We start from the raw sequence: 18,864 nt of genomic DNA, 5'->3' as shown, positions 1-18,864 counted from the left end.
AATGTGGAAAGAGTGTAAGGGTGAAGGAGACTGAAATTTATTAGCCTACAGTTTTGCTTGAGTGAAGAACATTTGGGAAGGATTCATGTCATACCACACCTTTGGCAAACGAGAGAAAGCAGCTATTAACTAAAAAAAAAAAATGCCAAGTGAGTGGCTGAGTCCACAGCTTTTTATGTACAGTAAATAAAATAGGTATAAAATGACTTAATGTGTACATTTGGCCAGGTCGTCGCTGTTACAGGTCACATCCTTTCAGCAAAAGTGCATATTTGGTCTTCACTTCTTGACTTCACCCAGATCATCAATGCTGTCATCATCCACCTACAACGCACAGAGAGACACGGAGACTGAACTGTGTGTCATGTTTGAGATTATAGAGGACATTTTCAAAAGCAGTTCAGAAAATCCGCTTTTCACACCGTCCACAGACCCACGACACTGTCCTGTGCTATTATTTTGGATTGAATGAGTTCTAGCCAATTTATATTGACACTAACATATGCTGCTGTTGAGAACAATATAGTTATTATGGCATTTATTGTTTTACTGCCCAGCCCTAGATGGCACCTTAAGATTTGCATAAACAAATGACTCAATAAAACTGAGCGAACGTTATAAATAAGAGAGTGCCAAAATTCCTCCACAACACAGCAACATACTGAGGGGGGTGGGGGCACTTATTTTTTTAAAAACACATTACTGTAGGGACACAGTATATACACCAGTCCCTCACATACATACTGTACAATGTAAAGTACTCTTATGCATGTCTCCCCTCTTCTTGCAAATGTTTGCTGGAGTATGCTGTGTTGCACATGCAAGCAACAGGAAGCTAACTGCAGTTCACTTAAAGGCAGCCGGTGTCACTGATAACAACTTGAACTTTGTTACGTTTTTACAAATTGCCAGTGAGAGAGTAAGTTAAGAATGAACCTTTTCAGCACACCCTGGTTTTCTCCAGCTTACCTCAGGCCACTTCTCTTGAATGACGTCAATTATGTCGTCTGTAAAATCTCCCTGAATGATTATTTCATCCTCTGCTGTAACTGAGGCACCACAAGAGAATTTCTGGGCAAAGAATCGCTGAGCCTCTTTAAGGTCGATGTCTGCAAGAGTCAAACCAGAGAATCATGTTAAGAATAAAACATGAAGGGAATAAGATTTTGGCAGCCTAGAGGATAAGGACAGCACAAGAGCTCTCACCAAATGTCGCCAGGCCACACACCCGTGTGACGTATTTCTTCTTGGCTCTTGGGATCTTTGCTATTGTAACTTTCTGAGGCACAGTCTTCTTTTTCTGTTTGATCTGGCCTCTTCCACCTTAAAAGGTCAATTAAAATGAACCGGATTTAAACTCATGCAGTGTTAAGTCGCACACAATTAAAGCACTGATAAAAAGTGAAATGCAGACAACATGAAGCAATCAATCCTTAGCTATCATTTGAATCCTAAAGACTTACTGGAATCAGTAGACTCAAGTTTATCAGACCCATGTCTTAAAATGAACCTATGAGGTCTCAGAGTGTAAATAAACCTTAAACAAGGCAGGTTTCATACTTATTCCATTACTTTATATGTAGGAAATTTGATGCACTATAGCAGTGAATCATGAACCAGTAGATTCTGATTCCTTTTCCCTCTGACGTTTACGTACCTCTCTTCTGTTTCTTCTTTTCCTCCTCCTCGCCTGCAGGAGGAGCATCTCCAGTGCCCGGTTCCTGCTTAGGCGCATTCGCTGCTGGGCCAGTGGGACAAATGGAAAATGGAACAACATTAAACCCACTCCCTCAACAACATGTTTAGCTTTCAAGGGATTATTATGCAGCTTGAAAGCATGGAATCATTACAGATCTTTACAGCAAATCGTTTCACCTTTCAGGCCTTGAAAGTCTGTTTTAAACAATTAAAAGCCAGTTCTGTTCACACTGTGGTGAACCTTGCAAAGACAGGACCTCTAGAACTCCAAAACTATATTTTTAAAGTACACATGACAATCAAAAGCATTTCATGTAGCATGGAGCTGACCAAAAATTCATCACACTAAATGTTATCAATCCAAAGAGCAGCGTGAGAAAAACTTTAATGTCAGCATGACCTAAATGAGCGATTCGAGAGATCAGTTTATTCACAACAGCTGGCTAAGTACCAGTTTGGTATTATAACATATATGATTTAGCTTCCACAGAACAAAGTCAGCCTGAACAACGTCAGAGCCTGCTCAGAGCAGCAGTGTAAGGGAACTCTGAGCTTTTTCAAATAAAGCATTACTGTTAGAGAAAAAATAATCCTGACTGACTGTGAGGGACCCAGCAACTGCAGCTAATATTAGAAAATTGTGGCTTTTGTTGGAGTCAAAATGTTAAGTCTATAATTATCACCTCATCTAATCTTTTTAGAGGAAGGCTATTCTGTTAATGTCCACAACTGTATTTTTAGTCCGTGAATGACCCACGATTTCAAAATAATGTTCATGGCTGTTTTAGTGCAGCCCCTCGGACCATCTGTCCCTCTTTAAGACAGTCTTTTCTGACGTACCTGAGATGACCATATTAGAAACAGTCCCTCTCTATGACATCAAACACATCCAAGAGTAGAATAACCTGCCTGAAACATGAGTTTTTAGAGCAGTCTGAAACCTGAAATTTTGGCTCATTACTTGCACCTACACTGACATTTAAAACTATGACCATGATCAATAAGAGCATCCAACTTGCAAAAATGGTTACATTCATTCATTATTATATATCTAAAATCTGAAACGCCACTCACCTACAGTCATCCTGGCAAACACATCTGGAAAGTTCTTCTCCAGCCACTGCCTACATTTAGCTGGCTCAGGCATGTACTCACAGTACTGCAGACACAACACTGCAGTTATTTACATTGCAGCAGAAAAAATACCCCCAACTGAATATTTATAGAAAAGTGGGTCACACAACTAAATATGGAAACTGATAGTCAAACTCACCTCTGTAGGCAGAGAGCACACTGCAGAGAGAGAGAAAAACAAATCAAAAATTAATGTCACATTTTGAAAAGGGGCCACCGCAAAACAATTGAAGATGAAGTGTGGTTTTGATGAGTGGTTTTATATACTGCACCTCCACAATAAAGAACTTTCATTGGGTACTTTGAATCAGGGTCAGCTGTCCCTTGCTCTGATCTGCTTTCCAAGGACCCAGATTCCATCTCAGTAGTAGCCATCAGAAATTAACTAGAAAAAAAGGGACAATGAACACAGGGCACACACAACATTTATCCAACTCATGTTAAATACCAGTAGTTTGTGAGTTGTGTTTTAGGATTACAATTAAAAAATACCACAGAAAGATGTGCTTTCTTTTGTTTTTAAAATGGGTGCAAGTTTTTTGTTCTTTAAACTGACAGTAAATGGCAAAAAAAAGCCTTTTAGAATTTACAATATCACAACATTCCCAAAGATATTCAGTTTACCAACATTTCACAAAGTAAATGTACATATTCAAAAAGAAAAAATGGTAACTTTATATCTATATTTACCACGCACAGACACTTTGATGAGATGCCAAGTATATTAAGGCAACGCAAAAATATTCAGCAAGTTCTTGTTTGTTTGTTTTTCTAGGTTAGAGAACAATACCATCCACATCAATTCATGTGTGAAATACTTATTTCTCCTATACTGAAGGTTCAATCAGTGCCCTGGTCCATATAAAAGATGGACAGAGCTACAGTGATGTCACCTATTCCTGAAGTCCCATTTTGAAGTCTCCAAAGCTGTCATTTTGGTTTTAAAAGAACAGAACAAAAAAAAAAAAAACAACCCCGGATGTGGTAAGGAGTGACTAGTGGACATCAACAACAAGCCAATGCAGACACCACAGATAATCCATTGTAAAACATGTTATGCCCAAGATTTATGGGACAAATTGAATTTTTTTAATGAAGTATGATCCATAACAAGTGACAGAGGTTGTAAACGCAACAGGAAAGTGTTTATAATCGTCAATACAGAAATCCATCTTCCCATAGTCTTCTGTAGGACCTGAAATCTTGTTGCAACCCCAGCTATCACCATCTGGCAGCCTTTCGATAGAATGCATGTTTAAGGCACTTCCGCATTCTGGGCTACTTTTCACACCCAAAAGCTACATCCATATTTTATACTGTCTATGGTTTCTGCTAATTGCGTGATGCTAACACGTCTCATCTCTGTTTGAACTTATATCACTAAGTTATTTGGCAAATAAAAAGGAAGAAACTTGCAGACAGCATTCTTTAATAATTCATTTACAGAGGAATCCATGCTTTCCTTTGCTGGCACCAAATGTCAATATATAGAAGCTAAATTAGTTTGAAACACTGCATGTATTTGCATTGCTTGCAGATATATGTGAAATATCAGCAGGCAGATATTTTTTGCCTGATACTGGCCCATGGCCGATATATTAGCGTTTACATTTTCCAAAAGTGTGAACATGCAAAAACGTGCAAACTATTTATTCTGTACAGGAATTATTGGAGAAAAGGGTGACTTTTCTGAAAGGGTTTGAACACAGCTTGTCCACCAGAGTGAATCTGACTCTAGGTACTGTGCGTATTAAATGTAGCAAGTACCATTATAACTGGGTGGAGTTTTTAACTTTTCACTTTAACCAACACGTTTGTGAGAAAGAATATGCGTCAACCTCAACATATTTTATGTATATATATAAATAAAGGCTAAGAATCAATATCAGATGTTTTATCCCATGAAAATATGGATTGGATGGATTGGGTTCGGAATGAAATAGAGGTCCGAATGGTGAGCAAATATTTGAATGGGAGAGAATTTACTTACAAGTTGTGAAAACTGCGCTTACATAGACTACACTGCAACATGAAAAGGTTTAAATACTACTCATGATTAAAGTTTACATTACAACTTATAAACCGACGGACTAAAGTCTCTTTAGATTTATTATCAGACAATAATACATGGATGAGCACGGCTCCTGGCAGTATTTCATCATGCTAGCCTGCCTTGCCAACACTCTTCCCTTAGTTTCACGACATATCGGGCACAAGGGTACCAGCTAGATAACAGCATCAAACAGATGTGACTGAAGTGAAATTGATCACCAGCGCCTGGCTCCAAAACATAAGTGGAAAGAACCACAGAAAAAATAAAACATATAAGGCAGTATGAATTTGATATTGCCTGTGGAAAGAACAGGCTTTAGCTTGCTAACACATGCGGCTTCTTTGCATTAGCTGAGCTATTAAACAGAATAGTTCGCTACAATGCTTATAGTAAAGTCTACAATTAAACCGTAGTAATTATTCTGCAAACACCCATCCCGTGGACACGATGCATCGAGCTGATATCTTTAAAAAAAATATCGAGTTTAGTTTTACTGCTTCATTCATCAGGTAAGATTCATTCGCCCAGCTGTCACCGTAAGCATCTAGGAATTAGCTTAGCCGGCTAACTGAGCTAACGCACGGCTAAAGTGGACACGCTCTGCTGCTGAATAAATACAGAATAAATGTCAAATTACGTACCCCGTACGATATACTCTAAAACTGTTGTCTTTCCAATGAAACCGATCGCATTATTCAAGCTCGTAAGAGTTTTAGAAAAGCATTCTCATGAAATATGGTTCACTTGGCGTACTTGGAGCACGCCATGTAACGCGTCTCGTTTTCTTCTTCTTCTGTATAGGGTTTATTGGCGGTTGGCAAACAGCAAAATGGTGCATTACCGCCACCAACTGGTGTGGAGTGTGGACCGAAATTACAATAAATAAATAAGTAAAATATTCAAATTCTCCCGAACAAATGGGTCTGCCTTAAAAACCAAAATACAGCCTGATAACTTTCACTTATAGAGCTCACGGGAAATAAAATTAAACAAGTCCAACTTCACTTTTATATCGTCCAGCTTTTTGATCAGTTGTCTTCCTGTTCCCTACTGCAGTCACACTCCCCTGTACAGTGTTTACCTATTCACTTCTTGTTTTAGTTATAGGGGTGGATTATATGCTTCAGCGCCCCCTGTGCTTCGGAGTAAAAACACACATCACAGATTTATTTTACATCTAGTTTTGTTTTCATTACTGTCTAAGAACCTTCATAGACGTCTAAGGAAGGAAGCTCAAAACAAGAGTGAATACCAGAACAAGATGTTTGGCATTGGCAGAGAAAATCTATCAATTTTCAGGGGCATACCCATTTAGGAGAAATAAATTTAATAAATTACTGCCACTCCTCCTACTACTACTACTACTACTAATAATAATAATAATGATAACAATTATTATTATTATTACTATTTTAAAAATAATTTCCCAAATATGGCATTAATGAGGTGTTTGTTAGTCTTGTTATTCTTGTTCTTTTATTTTGGAGTTATATTACATTATTTTGAAAAGTTCTGCAGGAGTTCCGTCACTGACGTCACAACATTCAAAAGTTGGTTGAAGTTTCTACGAGCTAACGTGTAAACTTTTGGGGGAACATTTGTAGCATGTTTCTAAATTAGAGCAGATTTGAAGCTTTTGGATAGTTGATATGGTAAGATAATCTTAGCTATCTTAATAAGCTATCTAGCTACCGACTTGCCCTCGAGAGATGCCCCAGAAAAAGCTCGGCACAACAATAACAACAGTGACTGATGATAGAGATTGAACAGATTTTAGTAAAAAGCTGGAATGATGTGATGGAGAAAGGGAAAAGACTGTGCACAAATGTAAGTGCTCTTGGAAAAGCCTCAGCCTGTTCCCTCTGGTCAAATGGTAAACAGATGTTTTCAACTACATTTCCACCATCCTTCTTTTAAAAAATTTTTTTAAAAGAGGTGTAGTTTCATCCACCCAACATCCACTTCTGCTTTGTTTCAGATGCTTCAGGTGAGCGGTGGCATAGCACTCCAGTTAAAACGGTGAGTAATATCGACACATGTCGGGATAGTATTGTAGCAGAGTGATTGTAATTTGTTTTGTATTATATGACACCTTTAAGAAAAATGAAGGTGCTTCACTTGATGTGCACCAAATACCTGGTCGAAACAGCTTTAAGATGGACAGCAGACCAAAACAGGGCACCAAAGGCACCCCTCCCATCTTAGCAGATACCTTCCGTACTCCCAGCATGCAGGAAACTAAGGTAAGAGAGGATGGATTGCTAGGAGGATCAAGCAGGATGTTGCTGGTAAATCTTTCACATTTGTGTTTATTGTTTATATTGTTTGTTTGTTTTTTGCATTCAAAACCCAGTTATTGAAATAATTTTAAAAGTTTTATATCCTTTGACCAACACAATAACTGATTGATTCCTTCAGTTGTTATTTGAGGTTTTCTGTCATTTGTGTGTTTGGCAAAAGTTTACTGCAACTGACCTGAGCAGCACCATCATCCAGAGGCAAAGGAAGGAACTGCACCTGCTGATGGCTGAGTTAAAGGACCGGGAAACAGAGTTAAATGCCATGGCTGCTTCCCATCTTAAGCAGCATCATACCTGGGAACAGTACCGCCAGAGGGTGTTGACCTTGGAGCAGAAGTGTGCCCATTTAGATGGTGAGGAAAGCTAAGGATATGTTGGTCAGTTCAATACAGCTGAAACTCACAGGGGAAAGCTGGGTTGCAAAGCAGCTTGCAGATGTCCAGCAACTGTAGGCAGGATACAGCAGCTTCAATAGCGCACTGTACATAAGATTTACCAATCCAATGTAGAAGGAAATTAAGCATAATCAGTTATGGTAATCTAAGGACCTTGGAAAGAAAAGTGACCGGACTTCTTTTTTTAGGCCTTCGCAATAAGGCTTAAAAATCTGTGACTCTCCACCAATTGTTCTTGGAACTGAAAAAGCTTGTTGGATGAGAGGTGAAAAGTCTTCAAGAAACTTAATAAAGTCCAGATGCTTTTCTTTCCAAGCTCCTTAGATTCAAAAGTGAAATATCAATATGTTTATGATAAACCATGACAATATTGTAAATAGCTTTGTGATTTTCTTTTCTCTTGTTGCTGACAGTGTAATTAATTTGTATAGATATGGTAATAACATGGTTGTTATGAAGCCATAATAAAAGTAGGAACCCCGGCTGAGTTGTAAAGAGACCAAAAATGCATTATATTAATAAGTAATCATTTTTTCTTTGTCTGCACATTGTTTCTATAGTTTGCACATCATCTGCAGACTGAGTCTGTTGATGAAGGTGCGTACACATGCCATTTTGTTAAACGGCCATATGGCGGGACTTTGTTCTTTTTTGTGTGTGCAGAGGAGGTGCAGATGCGTAACGAGGTGATCAGAGTCTTGACTAAACATGTGCGGCTGGTGGAAACCAGGGAGAAGGAGGCCCAGAAGGAACTCGACGAAGCCCGACAGCAGATCTGTGAGCTTGAAAAGAAGCAGAAGCACATCAGTGAAAAATGCCAAGACTTTCAGGTACTTTCAGGTACCGCCATAACATCAGCACACAGTTGGATACACTTAGTACTGCTGGGTGTGGTCGTTCATGTGATGAAACATAAAGATAAATGTTAAAAATGATTCAGGAATGAATTGGGTTTCTTTTTTTAATTTGTTTTTTAAAATTCCCTGATACACAATTACTTTTTTCAGCTAATCCCTTTTGGGATCGCCAGAATAGATCATCTGCCTCCATTTCACCCTGTGCCTCTCATCCTTCTCTGTCACACCAAATCTCTGCATGTGCTTATTCAGTACCCTCAATACTGCAGTTCAATATTCCAGAAGCTTCTATGTGATCTTCCCCTTTTCCTCTTCCCTCAGCTCCATCTTGAACATCCTTTGTCTAATATGGGCCTGGGCAATATGGGAAAAACAACAATTTATAACCATAATGTTTTAGTACCGTTTCATTAAATCTATTTTTTTTAGCTGTCCTCACGACATCATGCATTCATGATATCACTTTGTCTGTTTGTTTGTTTTTTCTGTCTTCAAGTATGGTACAGGATAAAGTGTGTTAAGTCTAATGTTGTGTAGCCAAAAGGTCTTCACACTACCAAATTCCTTGGATCCTTATTTCTAGCATTTCCTCATCTTTTGAGCCTTTTTTGGGAGCATCACTTTTGGTAATTCTGCGACTTGAGTCTTCTTTTTCCATTCTCATTTTGCCTTTTATATCATTTACACTCCTGATGTACTGGTGTGTACAGCTACGGTAACTCAAAGCACATGTGCTGCTACCAGCTGCTCCTCCTGCACTGTCTATCAGTCTAACCTGATGTTGCTCTAATCCTATTCTTATCACTTGCACTCTGTTCTCTGAGATTTTATCATGGATTTCAAACAGGTCAATAATAAACAGATGGCCTGTATTTGTATAGCGCTTTACATAGTCCCTAAGGACCCCAAAGCGCTTTACACTACATTCAGTCATCCACCCATTCACACACTGGTGATGGCAAGCTACATTGTAGCCACAGTTGCCCTGAGGCGCACTGACAGAGGCAAGGCTGCCGGACACTGGCACCACCAGGCCCTCTGACCACCACCAGTAGGCAACGGGTGAAGTGTCTTGCCCAAGGACACAACGACCGAGACTGTCCGAGCCAGGGCTCGAACCGGCAACCTTCCGATTACAAGGCGAACTGCCAACTCTTGAGCCACAAGTCACATCAACTTTGCATTCAAATTTCATTTGAATTGTTAGTGATGAGAACAATCTCTGTGGTTATAACTGAGTATTTTTCAGTGGAAGTCTCCAAACCCAAAGGTATTCAGGTGATGAAGGAGACCAAGACCCCCACCAAAGGAGCCCCACCCAGCAGCTGTTGAAACCTTGTGTTTTTGTGTTCTTAAATGAAGAGGCAATAAAACAGCTTGTTATAACACAAACAAGGAATATTTTGAACTGGAAGTCATGCAAAACTATTTTAGCACATTAATACAACTATGTGTCCATGCTGTTTTTCAGGAGAAGAACCAGAGTCTCAACTCCACAGTCACGGCTCTGTCCACACAAGTCGGCTCTCTGCAGGTCAGGGAGGAGGAGCTCAGTTCCATGCTCAAACTCAAGGTACACGTGTAAATCTTTGCTCTCTATATAATCTACTGGTCTTGTATCAATTTATGATGTCCCATCATTTTATCTAATTATTCTAACCCTTTAGGACCAAGATATGGCAAAAGCCTCGAGTTGTATACTCGATCTCTCAGGGCGCCTGCAAGACCTTGAGACATCTCTGAAGAAGAGTCGCTCACAGGAAAGCAAGCTCCTGAAAGACCTGGAGGAGAATAAAGTGTCTTACAAGGAAGCCAGACATGAAGTCACACAGCTCAAAGGTACATTATTAAAACTTTGTGTCATTTTGTTGCCTATTTACTCTCATTCTTTAGAGGGCAGATGATCAGAGGACACTGATATTGTTAAAAGAAAAATAAGGATAATGGAACAGTAGTCTGCAACTCTGCTCATAAAAAGGAATTGAAAGCCTTTTGGGAATCAGATTTAGAAGATCTGCCCTTATACGTTGTCTCCATGTGCTCCATGTGACATTTTTAGTCTGGATGTATGGCTGTATATTTTTTTCCAGCATTCACAGAGTTATGCACAATAAATTCTGTTAACACAGACTACAAGACACATACCATTTAGTGCTGACACATAAAGCATTGAAAACACAGGAGCTTTTTATGAAGGATCATTATTATAAAAACTCTAATGGTATCTGAACTTCCAAGATGCAGGTTGGACCGTATTTTTCAAACGGAGAACTTGTCCAACCATCAAATGGCACACTCCAAAAAACAAAGATCTTCAGCAGAAAATCTGGAAGAAAAAAAAGTTTGGCCTTTCTGTTAAAAATTAGTTATCTGTTTATTTGCATGATCAGTCGTTTATCGTGTTCTTCTATGTCGTGCTGTGCTCATAGAGGAGCTACAACAGCAGGTAACACAGAGCAGCACCCAGAGAGAGGAGATCATCCGCTTCAAGCAAGAACTCCATCTGCTTCATGGGGACACCCTGACAGGTACATCGCAAACACACTGTCTCACTGTTTTTCCTGCTATTTCATTGGTGGAAACTTCATGATGTATTTCTTGATATGTTTTTGACGTATAAGTCTCTTTGAACCCTGAAGGCTCGCTGGATAGATTTAGGACTGGCTAGTGTTACGTAGAGTTCTGTGTGCTTTATCCTGGTATATGGTCCTCATCTTTGATATTATATAATGAGTGAATATCTGTATGATAGCTATTTTAAATAACTGTTTTCATTTTCCTTTATTTGATGAACCTCTTCATCATTTTTTCTAATGTAAAAAAGACCAAACATATTGATGTGACAGTTATATGAAGTGGTTCTAGAAACGGAGAATAATCGGCATTTCATTCTCAGTGAATGACTCGCAGTAGATGGCGTCAGTGAACAGTGACAGTGTTAGATTCAGTAGCCAGGAGTATGTAGAGATAATGAGGTATGCAGTCCTGTCTTATCTCAGCAGTCTGCTTTTCTCGATAGAAATCTGTAGGGTAGATTGTTTCAGATACCTCTCAGCCTGAGAAAGACACTCTCCTGCAGAGATAAGCACAGCATTTGATCTCTTTGACCAGGGGAGCTGGGAAACAGCTGGAAAGATGAGCTGCTAGAACTGGCCCACTCCAAACAGGAACGCCTCATGTCTGAGCTCCGCTGCCTACGACAGGTATAGTTTCTAACATGTAGTATTTCCCTGAGAGTACTGAACAAAACATCATAAGCGTGAACCCATAAAATATACTGTGGTAACTGGAGCCCAGCTCTGGAAGTACAGCTTTCCTCATTCCTCCAGCATAAGGTGACTTACCGGTTGGACAACATACCTCAGTGTTTCTGCAGTTACACAACGCAGATGTTTGACTCTGGGATACTGTCATTGTCTAGTGCTTCTTGAAGTAGTAACAGGCTATAAAGGGTAAATAAAGAGAGACAGTGGAACCTCAGGCACAGGCACATGAAGGTCTCCTGCTTCTCCTGTAGATTAGTAAAACCCCTGAACTGAATTTGGCTGATGTTTTTTTTTCAGCCATTCCCATGATTTTCTCCAGTTCTTTTGAAACTTTTGTGTCTGAATGTGCTTCATGTTTTCACGTAATTGCAGTCATTTTGTGTCTATAATTCAGGGGGAATGCAGTAATTTCAAATCTATTTCCAAGTGTCCAGAGTCTCTTTTTTTGTTACATCTCTGTCTCATTGTCATCTAGGTACTTGATATAGTGTGCCTCTAAATGATCATTAAACATATTTTTATATTAAGTTACAATTTTTAGGTAGTTTTCATCTGTTTGTAAGTGAGAATCTTTAAATCCACTTTTACTACTAGAATTTTTCTTTCAGCGTCTCTCTCTTTTCAACATAAATGCAGACAATTTACTCTGGTTTGAACCCTGCCTGTCATGTGGGGTCATGTTTTTAATAATTGAAAGTTTTAAGTTTTAAAAAAATGCATTCAAGTGATCATGTTTGTGTGTGTGTGTGTGCAGGTTTGTGAGAATCAGCAGAATGACCTGCAGCTGATGCAGCTGAGTTGTGAAACCCTGAAGGGGAAGACCAGTCAGGGATTATTGGGCAGGTGAATAATGTCCTAGGATAACAAACAAAACAGCAAAAAAAGTGCAAACCATGTAACAAAAATATGTGAAGGAACTACTTTCTGGTAGTCCTGACCCCAGTATAGTAGCTTTTCCACATATTGTTGTTCAATGGTTTGCACTAATTTTGCTGCTTTTGGACTGCTCCTGTTAGGGGTGGCCACAACAGATCATCTGCCTCCATCTCACCCTCCCCTCCATAGAGTCTTATTCTGTCTTCTTCACTATGTCCATCCATACTGCCTCCTGTCTTTTTGGCAGTGCCACTGTTTTGTGCAGCCAGAAATACATTTTAGAGCCCACAGTTATTAAAACCACAGAGGCTGCACAGCTGGCAGCAGGTGGTTTAAACCAACATGGTTACAGACCCTTTGTAGGCATATCATGTCACAAACCCATTCCAGCAAACTAATCTTTCACTGAGTAAATATGTGTGGATTATATTGTTGGCAGTAGGTATACTGTGGGGTTTTTAGAGACTCTGGACACTGATAGCAGCACACATACCCACAGCTGGCTTGTTGACTGGACAACATACTAAAAAACCCCATAAACATTCAGTGTGTGTGTCCAGTACAGTCCAATGTAGGTGTTACGTTCCCCCCGAAAGGGTCTAGGCATGTGAGTGAGGGGACCAGTAACAAATGAGTCCAGAACAGAATGAAAGGAAAACAGACCAGTGTTTTCAGTAAATAAAATAGTCTTTATTATAGATCATCTTAACATAAAGAGCCGGCAACGCCGTTTTACCAATAACACTTGGAAAAAGAGAAAAAGGGTTGCAACAACAAAGAACACAACCAAACAAAAACTCCACACCACGAGGAGGTACTTCCAGGGGCCCACAAGCTCACCCTGTCACTAACAGCAGCTGGCTTTGCTGCTGCCAAGGCTCACAAGCCCACACTACTCACGCAAAGCAGCTATGCTGTTTCCACAACTCCACACTTTGAGCAGGCAAGGCCCACAAGCCCACACTACTCACACAAAGCAGCTATGCTGTTTCCACAACTCCACACTTTGAGCAGGTTAACCACACACAACGCAGAGACACCAGAGAACACCCCACACCCTGCTCACAGCTCATCCCCAGCTTATATGACCTCCGAGAGGTGATTGCTGACTGGGCCCAGGTGGTAAATGAGTCCAATGAGCAGCAGCTGTGTCCTGGGGAGAGAGAAGAGCAAGAGAGAGACGGGGGGTGGAGCAAAAGAGGAGGAGGCGGAGAAAAACACCACGCCCACACAAGGGCAGTATCAGGAGGCCCAGCTAGGGCCGTAACACCCCCTCCCATAAATACAAACCAGTGGTTTGTCATAGAACGTCCTACCCAGCTTTTAAACATATCACCTACCATCCACCATAATAACGGTTAGGCATACCCTGCCGAATCTGCCAAGACCTTTTTGATGGGTTGAAAACACTGCACGGGGTTGGCTCAAGTCCCTCAACATAGTGTCCCAAATGACAGCCAAATGTTTTTTGAGCCATCACATATGGAGAACCCATCAGGCAGCTAGAAGGCCTTACAGCAACACTTCTCTGACGCTTCTTCGCTAGGTCATGGCAAAAGGCATGCTGGTTAGCCAGAGGTGCAGGTTGAAATGGTTGTGTCACACACAATCTATCACACTGTAGGTCATCTGGACCCGAGAGACCGTCATCAGGTGGCAGATTACAATTAGTTGATCTCTGACAGTGACCGAATGACACCACTGAGCAATTATGCGCCGATTGTTGCCTAGGACTGGCAACTTTGTTGGTTTGTGAACCACAGTTCACTCTTTTGAAAGCAGATCGATTTTGCTTTGAGTTTTCTTTCAAACAGTGAGCAATCAGGTGGCCAGGTTTGTGGCAGAAGAAACAGAGCTTTGTTTTGGCTCTTGAAACCACGCCTGTATTGACTTTGTTAGCTGGCACACTCCTAACTCCCAAGACTGACTGTTTCTGTTTGTAGGCCCCACAATCTGCTATTAAATGGCCAGACTTTAAACAGAAAAAACACTTTCTTTTTGCCTTTGAATAGGACACAAGTACCTCACCCTTTGGGTACTGTCTAGCTGGCACATCACTAACCTTCACTAGGTCATCGCGTCGGTCGTGCTTAATGACACTGGTTTTATGGATGAGGGCAAACTCATCAGCCAGTGTTGCAGCATGCTGTAATGAGGAAACCTTCTGTTCATTAATATATACCGCGATGCGCTCAGCAATGCAGTTCTTAAATTCCTCTATGAGCATTAGTTCCCGGATCGAAGCCAGGTCAGTGGCTTTGCAGGCCGCACACCACCGATCGAAAAGAACACCTTTTTCCCTGGCGAAATCAAGATAGGACTGACCCTGACCTCTTCTCAACCCCCGGAAACGCTGCCTATAGGCTTCTGGGACCAGCTCATAGGCCAGCAGGATAGCCCTTTTCAGCTTGTCATAGTCCAAGCTGTCCTCAGCTGACAACGAGGAACAAACTTCTTGAGCCTTACCCGCCAGCTTACATTGGAGCAAAATGGCCCATGAATCCCGTGGCCAGTGCAAGGCCGTGGCTATTCGTTCAAACGACTCGAAGTAGCTATCGACCTCAGTGTCACGGAACATCGGAACCAGACGACTGTTTTTCCCTACGTCAAACGAGGTGTCGGCCTGACGAATGGAGGCAGTCGGAGGAAGGGAAACCTGCCGGAGTTCCAGCTGTCGCAACCTCACAGCTGTCTCTGCCTCCACCTCCACCTTCATCAGCTCAACCTCCCTAGCCCTAGCCAGTTCCGCGTCCAAACGCCTAAGCTCTAGCTCCCTTTTCAGCTGGAACTCTCTCTCACGCTGCTCCTTCTCCAGCTGGAGACGAGCCAGACGGACACGGAGCTTAGCATCCAGCTTCGAGCCTTCACTTGATTCAATGGAGAGGGGTTCGAAGCGAGGCACTGTCATGGGTTTGTCCTCAGGCAGCCCCTGATCAACAGGTGTCGACACCAATGGACCTACAGCTTGAGCTGGCGCCTGCAGAACGGGCTGAGACGCTGCACCACGCTCACCCTTAAACACTGCAATATCAAAGGTAGCCATTGACTCTAACACAAAAACTACCTGAGGCTAACAATAACAACAAAGAAGCACCACCTCCAATACACAAATGAGAAACAGGCGGGAAAAGTGTGGCCACAGGTTAACCAATAAATAAACCCTCTCCCCAGACCTGCCTACTAAAATCTTAGCCTAGTTAGCTTCTGGAGTGTACCAGGCTCGAGGCAACTTTAAAGGCTAAGCGTCAAGTGCACAAAGCACCGACAAGCCTACCCCCGACAGGGAACTAATCCCCACCCGGGATGACTCCGAAAATAACAAAGGAAAAATAAAAAATGAGTGCCCGAAGGAGGAGCTTACGCTCAGCTAGACACTCCCCTTTGCTAACTGGAGAGAGAGCGCAGCAGATACAATACAACTAAACAAGCCACCGGCAAACAACTCACTAAAACTCAATTGCTGTTCCTTCCAGTCATATCCCGGACGAGCCCCCACTTTGTTACGTTCCCCCCGAAAGGGTCTAGGCATGTGAGTGAGGGGACCAGTAACAAATGAGTCCAGAACAGAATGAAAGGAAAACAGACCAGTGTTTTCAGTAAATAAAATAGTCTTTATTATAGATCATCTTAACATAAAGAGCCGGCAATGCCGTTTTACCAATAACACTTGGAAAAAGAGAAAAAGGGTTGCAACAACAAAGAACACAACAACCAAACAAAAACTCCACACCACGAGGAGGTACTTCCAGGGGCCCACAAGCTCACCCTGTCACTAACAGCAGCTGGCTTTGCTGCTGCCAAACAAAAACTCCACACCACGAGGAGGTACTTCCAGGGGCCCACAAGCTCACCCTGTCACTAACAGCAGCTGGCTTTGCTGCTGCCAAGGCTCACAAGCCCACACTACTCACGCAAAGCAGCTATGCTGTTTCCACAACTCCACACTTTGAGCAGGCAAGGCCCACAAGCCCACACTACTCACGCAAAGCAGCTATGCTGTTTCCACAACTCCACACTTTGAGCAGGTTAACCACACACCCTGCTCACAGCTCATCCCCAGCTTATATGACCTCAGAGAGGTGATAGCTGACTGGGCCCAGGTGGCAAACGAGGCTAATCAGAAGCAGCTGTGTCCTGGGGAGAGAGAAGAGCAAGAGAGAGACAGAGGGGTGGAGCAAAAGAGGAGGAGGCGGAAAAAAACACCACACCCACACAAGGGCAGTATCAGGAGGCCCAGCTAGGGCCGTAACAGTAGGAATGAATTAATTGTTTCGTAAGACTCAGATAATGTCTAAATGTCTAATTCTTAAATCTCAAATTTAGTAAGTGTCTGTGTTTTGTATATTAAATTGAATGTGGTAAAGTTGTGAAAAATCCTTCTAGATTTTTAACAGGAACAAAAGATTAATGAATGCGTCTCTCTCTGTGTTTCAGCCAGGATGAGTTAACATGTAACTATCCGAAGGATGAGTCACCTTCTTCACTCAGAGGGAAGAACTTAAAATCTGTGTATGATGATCTGCCTGCAGATGCTCTTCAAAGCTCAAACAACTGTAACCAGGGAGTCTTCTCAGCTTACTTGATGGATGTAAGACAACTTTATAAAGTCTCTCTACAAACCTCTTGTTTGTCAGGGACAGCATATAAGAAGAAAGTTTGTAGGGAGGGTGGGAATGGGGCTAAAATAGGTTGTTTAAGACAAGATGGGGCGATGTCAAGGGGCGATCGTGGCTCAAGAGTTGGGAGACTGACAACCTTCCTTGTAAGGTTGCCGGTTTGAGCTTGGACAGTCTCGGTCATTGTGTCCTTGGGCAAGACACTTCACCCGTTGCCTACTGGTGATGGCCAGAGGGGCAGATAGCGCGATATGGCAGCCTTGCTTCTGTCAGTCTGCCCCAGGGCAGCTGTGGCTACATCTGTAGCTTGCCTCCACCAGTGTGTGAATGTGTGTGTGAATGGGTGGATGACTGGTTGTGTAAAGCGCTTTGGGGTCCTTAGGGACTAGTAAAGCACTATACAAATACAGGCCATTTACCATTTTACAAGTTAAACTATGGGGGGTACACCAAGGACCTGTATATGTTAAATTCAACTGTCAGTCACCCAAAGCTACTCTGATAGAGTCCAAAAACAAAAATATTGTGCTAGAAGTAAGTCTGTGTTTTTTTTTATATGGAAACCGGAATGAAATACTTTTGACCACACAATTTAGGCTGGTGACAGTTCTGAAACATGCGTTGGCAAAGAATGATGACACAATGGAGTTGTCTTTTAATGCTGCTCAGGTTGGAAAAATTAAGATATTTCTGTTTCTAGTTGTTATTTTAAGCTAAACTAGCAAGATTTTAAGTAACTCCTAATATAAGCACAGACAAAAGTGACGTAAGGTTTTTCAGGCATTGCAAAACAAATCCGTCACCATATTGAAGTATTCCATTAAGACCAAGAGTTCTTTCCTTCTCTCATCAGGACGGCCCTCTTTCCAGATGCTCTCTGCAGCAGCTGTTAGATGAGTCCAGGCTGGTTGTGGCTGGTTCAGGGAACAGCATCCTGAGACTCCACAGTTCTTTACAGAATAGCAGCCAAATGGTGAGTTGTAGCCCACTGACCCTTTTTATTTCCAGGAGTCCCAGACACCCCAACATCACCCAAGTACCTCCATCCTCAAGTACCTTCATGACTTTCGGCCTCTTTTCATCTCTCTCTCTCCTTATTTGTGTTCATGGGGTGTGACATGAAAAGGATAAAAAATATTCAGTTCCTCCTGTTTGGGTGTGTTAATCATACCAGCTTGATCTTATTTCTTTTTCTCTAACAGACCAGTCCAGCTCCACCCAAAGTTCGTCCTCAACATAACACCAACCAGCCAGTAAATCACATGGACTTGATGACTCAGCTGAAGAATTGATTTTCCTCATGTATGTTTCAGTATTTACCAAAGTGACACAACTGTTGAGCACTAACTTTGAACTGAAAAATCAGTGTTACTATATTAAGCACTGCATGCACCACTTGTTGAACCTTAAGGCCTCCCAGGAAAAGGTGAAGTATAAATACAGACTGTGAAATGTTTTTATATCACTGATATTGTTTTAAATTGTGAGATGTGAATATGTCCTCTGTAAGTATTTAAACATATAAAGACATACAAAAATGTCATTGATTAACAAAGCCAAAGAGTGTATTTTTAAAATCTTATTTGTGGCTTTTAAAGGCTGAAACGTGTGGAGTGAGTGAGATGGGAAACCAGTCCTACAGGGCTGATGGGTGGTGTGTCCTTGTACC

General features: G+C 41.6%; 2 protein-coding genes across 4 annotated transcripts; one reads left to right on the top strand and one right to left on the bottom strand.

Annotated features, from left to right (window-relative positions):
* Positions 1–10: 10 nt before the first annotated feature.
* Positions 11–5,667, bottom strand: denr (density-regulated protein). 3 transcript variants are annotated; one of them, XM_085358528.1, is made up of 8 exons: positions 5,527–5,667; positions 3,105–3,217; positions 2,972–2,991; positions 2,773–2,857; positions 1,658–1,741; positions 1,207–1,323; positions 970–1,109; positions 11–324 (listed from the first exon to the last, which is right to left on the bottom strand). In XM_085358528.1, exons 2-8 carry the CDS (start codon positions 3,205–3,207, stop codon positions 280–282), a joined length of 594 nt encoding a protein of 197 aa, XP_085214654.1. In that variant the 5' UTR covers positions 3,208–3,217; positions 5,527–5,667; the 3' UTR covers positions 11–279. The 3 variants fall into 3 exon arrangements, with proteins under 3 accessions (XP_085214654.1, XP_085214655.1, XP_085214653.1); XM_085358529.1 differs by having other exon boundaries at positions 1,658–1,738; XM_085358527.1 differs by having other exon boundaries at positions 1,658–1,748; positions 2,774–2,857.
* Positions 5,668–6,434: 767 nt separating this feature from the next.
* Positions 6,435–18,690, top strand: ccdc62 (coiled-coil domain containing 62). The gene is made up of 13 exons (XM_085358525.1): positions 6,435–6,758; positions 6,864–6,904; positions 6,985–7,128; positions 7,346–7,538; positions 8,244–8,410; positions 9,909–10,010; positions 10,105–10,276; positions 10,867–10,965; positions 11,549–11,640; positions 12,458–12,546; positions 17,014–17,167; positions 18,049–18,168; positions 18,398–18,690. Exons 1-13 carry the CDS (start codon positions 6,638–6,640, stop codon positions 18,485–18,487), a joined length of 1,584 nt encoding a protein of 527 aa, XP_085214651.1. The 5' UTR covers positions 6,435–6,637; the 3' UTR covers positions 18,488–18,690.
* The last annotated feature ends 174 nt before the right edge of the window (positions 18,691–18,864 follow it).

Source organism: Diplotaxodon limnothrissa, linkage group LG7, assembly GCF_057381915.1.
Source record: "Diplotaxodon limnothrissa isolate DT_005_m linkage group LG7, D_limnothrissa_male_GT1.1, whole genome shotgun sequence".
NCBI lineage: Eukaryota > Metazoa > Chordata > Actinopteri > Cichliformes > Cichlidae > Diplotaxodon > Diplotaxodon limnothrissa.
This window is presented reverse-complemented; position numbering and strand designations above follow the sequence as displayed.